The 1,684-nt window shown below is 44.7% G+C and overlaps 1 protein-coding gene across 3 annotated transcripts in view; it reads right to left on the minus strand.

Moving 5' to 3' along the window:
* Positions 1 to 1,684, minus strand: part of LOC118332977 (aspartyl/asparaginyl beta-hydroxylase-like) — a 22,529-nt gene that overhangs the window by 4,666 nt on the left and 16,179 nt on the right. For all 3 annotated transcript variants that reach the window (XM_035668644.1, XM_035668562.1, XM_035668484.1), the window contains 3 exons: positions 1,550 to 1,635; positions 1,344 to 1,430; positions 1,110 to 1,260 (listed from right to left, as the gene is read on the minus strand). In XM_035668644.1, coding sequence (XP_035524537.1) covers positions 1,110 to 1,260; positions 1,344 to 1,430; positions 1,550 to 1,635 — 324 coding nt within the window. The remainder of the gene's footprint in view (positions 1 to 1,109; positions 1,261 to 1,343; positions 1,431 to 1,549; positions 1,636 to 1,684) is intronic.

Below are 1,684 nucleotides of genomic sequence, written 5' to 3' on the forward strand. Positions count from 1 at the left end.
TCACCGCCATCAGACTCCCAAATCCAGAACCACTAATATACCAACGTCTCACTTAGTGTTCTTGAGAAACAAACCTCCAATAATGAGGTTAGACTACAAACAATCAGCCTGATGATGTCCAGTCTGACATCCCACATCTGTGTAGTGTGTAGGAGTAGAAACATCACATCTGTCCAAAGCACATTCTTGGTGTTTGTAACAGTAGTTGCCAATACTCTGGGACGAATTGAACAAGTTTTCACACAAAGAAATAAATTAAAAACTGGTCACTGACACACTGACGTTAACACAATCGCACAATTATCACCAAGCGGTCATATACACACTGAAGGGATCCCCCGGATTTGTAAACACAAAGGCACACATGGCCGGTAGTCAGTTGGTTAGGAGCGTGGGGTGTAATAACGCCGCAAGGGTCCGGTCGACACCGTACGGGCCACAAAGCTTTTAAATCAACACTCATTCAGTCACTAAGCTCTTCAGTAGAAGCTGTGGTGTCTATGGGACCAGTGTGGTTTTATAATCCTGTGCTGTGAATGGAGGAATATTGAGGTTCAGACAGTGTGTGTCTGTTCAGCCTCATCGCTCTGGGATGTTTTCCCATCTTAAAAAACTAAAACTGACATGAGGCAGGGTTCCCGCTCTTTTTAATTTCCAGGACCTGGAAAAGACCCAGAATTTCTAGGAGGCGTTGGCTACAGTTTTCCTCCCACTACAACACAATAACCACAGCCCAGAAACACTTTAAATCAAGTAGAATTTATCGTATTTCACAGAAATGTAGGTAAGAAGATAAAATACAATTATTTCCAGGATTTTTGGTCATTTTCATCAAATTCAAGGTGTTTCAATGGAAACTGGAAAACCACTGATCATGACATCCCCTGCGGTTGGTTTGAAGCTGGATCTGCTAGACCGCTCTATAATACACTAAAGTTTAGTCTAATCAGGGACCTCCTGCTGCTTCTGCCGTCTTTTTCTGATTCATTTCAGACTTGTTGGAAGTGTTACCAAGTCGCTGTCGGACACATATTGGCTGACAGACAGCTAAAGCAGAAGTGTAGCAGTAGCAGTAGTAGTATCTGCAGTATCTGCAGTATCTGTGTTACCCAGGAACTGCTGTCGCTCGGCTCGTCTCTTGAGTGCGGCTCTCAGGAGGTCGGGGGTCACATCAGGAAGCTCAGCAGCTTCTCTGTAGGTGTTGATGGCTTTCTGCAGCATGTCGTTACTGCGCAGCTTCTCAGCCAGGTCGTCCTCGGCCTGCCACACACACACACACATTATTATAACAGGGTTCAGATCCAGTATCAGTATCAGTGCAGTAGTGGTTCCCTGTACTGTACCTGGGCCTTTCCGTAGCGAGAGCGGGGGCTCTGTGGGTGCCGCAGCACCAGAGTATCAAACGCTCTCAACGCCTCCTCCAGCTTACCCTGATAGACAGATAAATAAAAAATAACTGAGAAGAGCTCAAACTAACTATTCTATAAAAGACACTGGTGCAGCACGAGTTCACCATTAGAAAGACTCGATATCTGTACCACGTCTGTACCTTCTTGCGAAGCTTTTCTGCAGCGTCGATTTCTGCTTTAATGGTTTTGTCCAACTTATTCAATAGTTTTGGTTTCTTCTTCTTTGCTGGAGGAGAGAGAGAAAAGAAGAGGCAATGATAGATAGATAGATAGAT

This window comes from Morone saxatilis, unplaced genomic scaffold (genome assembly GCF_004916995.1).
Source record: "Morone saxatilis isolate NCDOM2014 unplaced genomic scaffold, NCSU_SB_2.0 Contig0, whole genome shotgun sequence".
Lineage (NCBI taxonomy): Eukaryota > Metazoa > Chordata > Actinopteri > Moronidae > Morone > Morone saxatilis.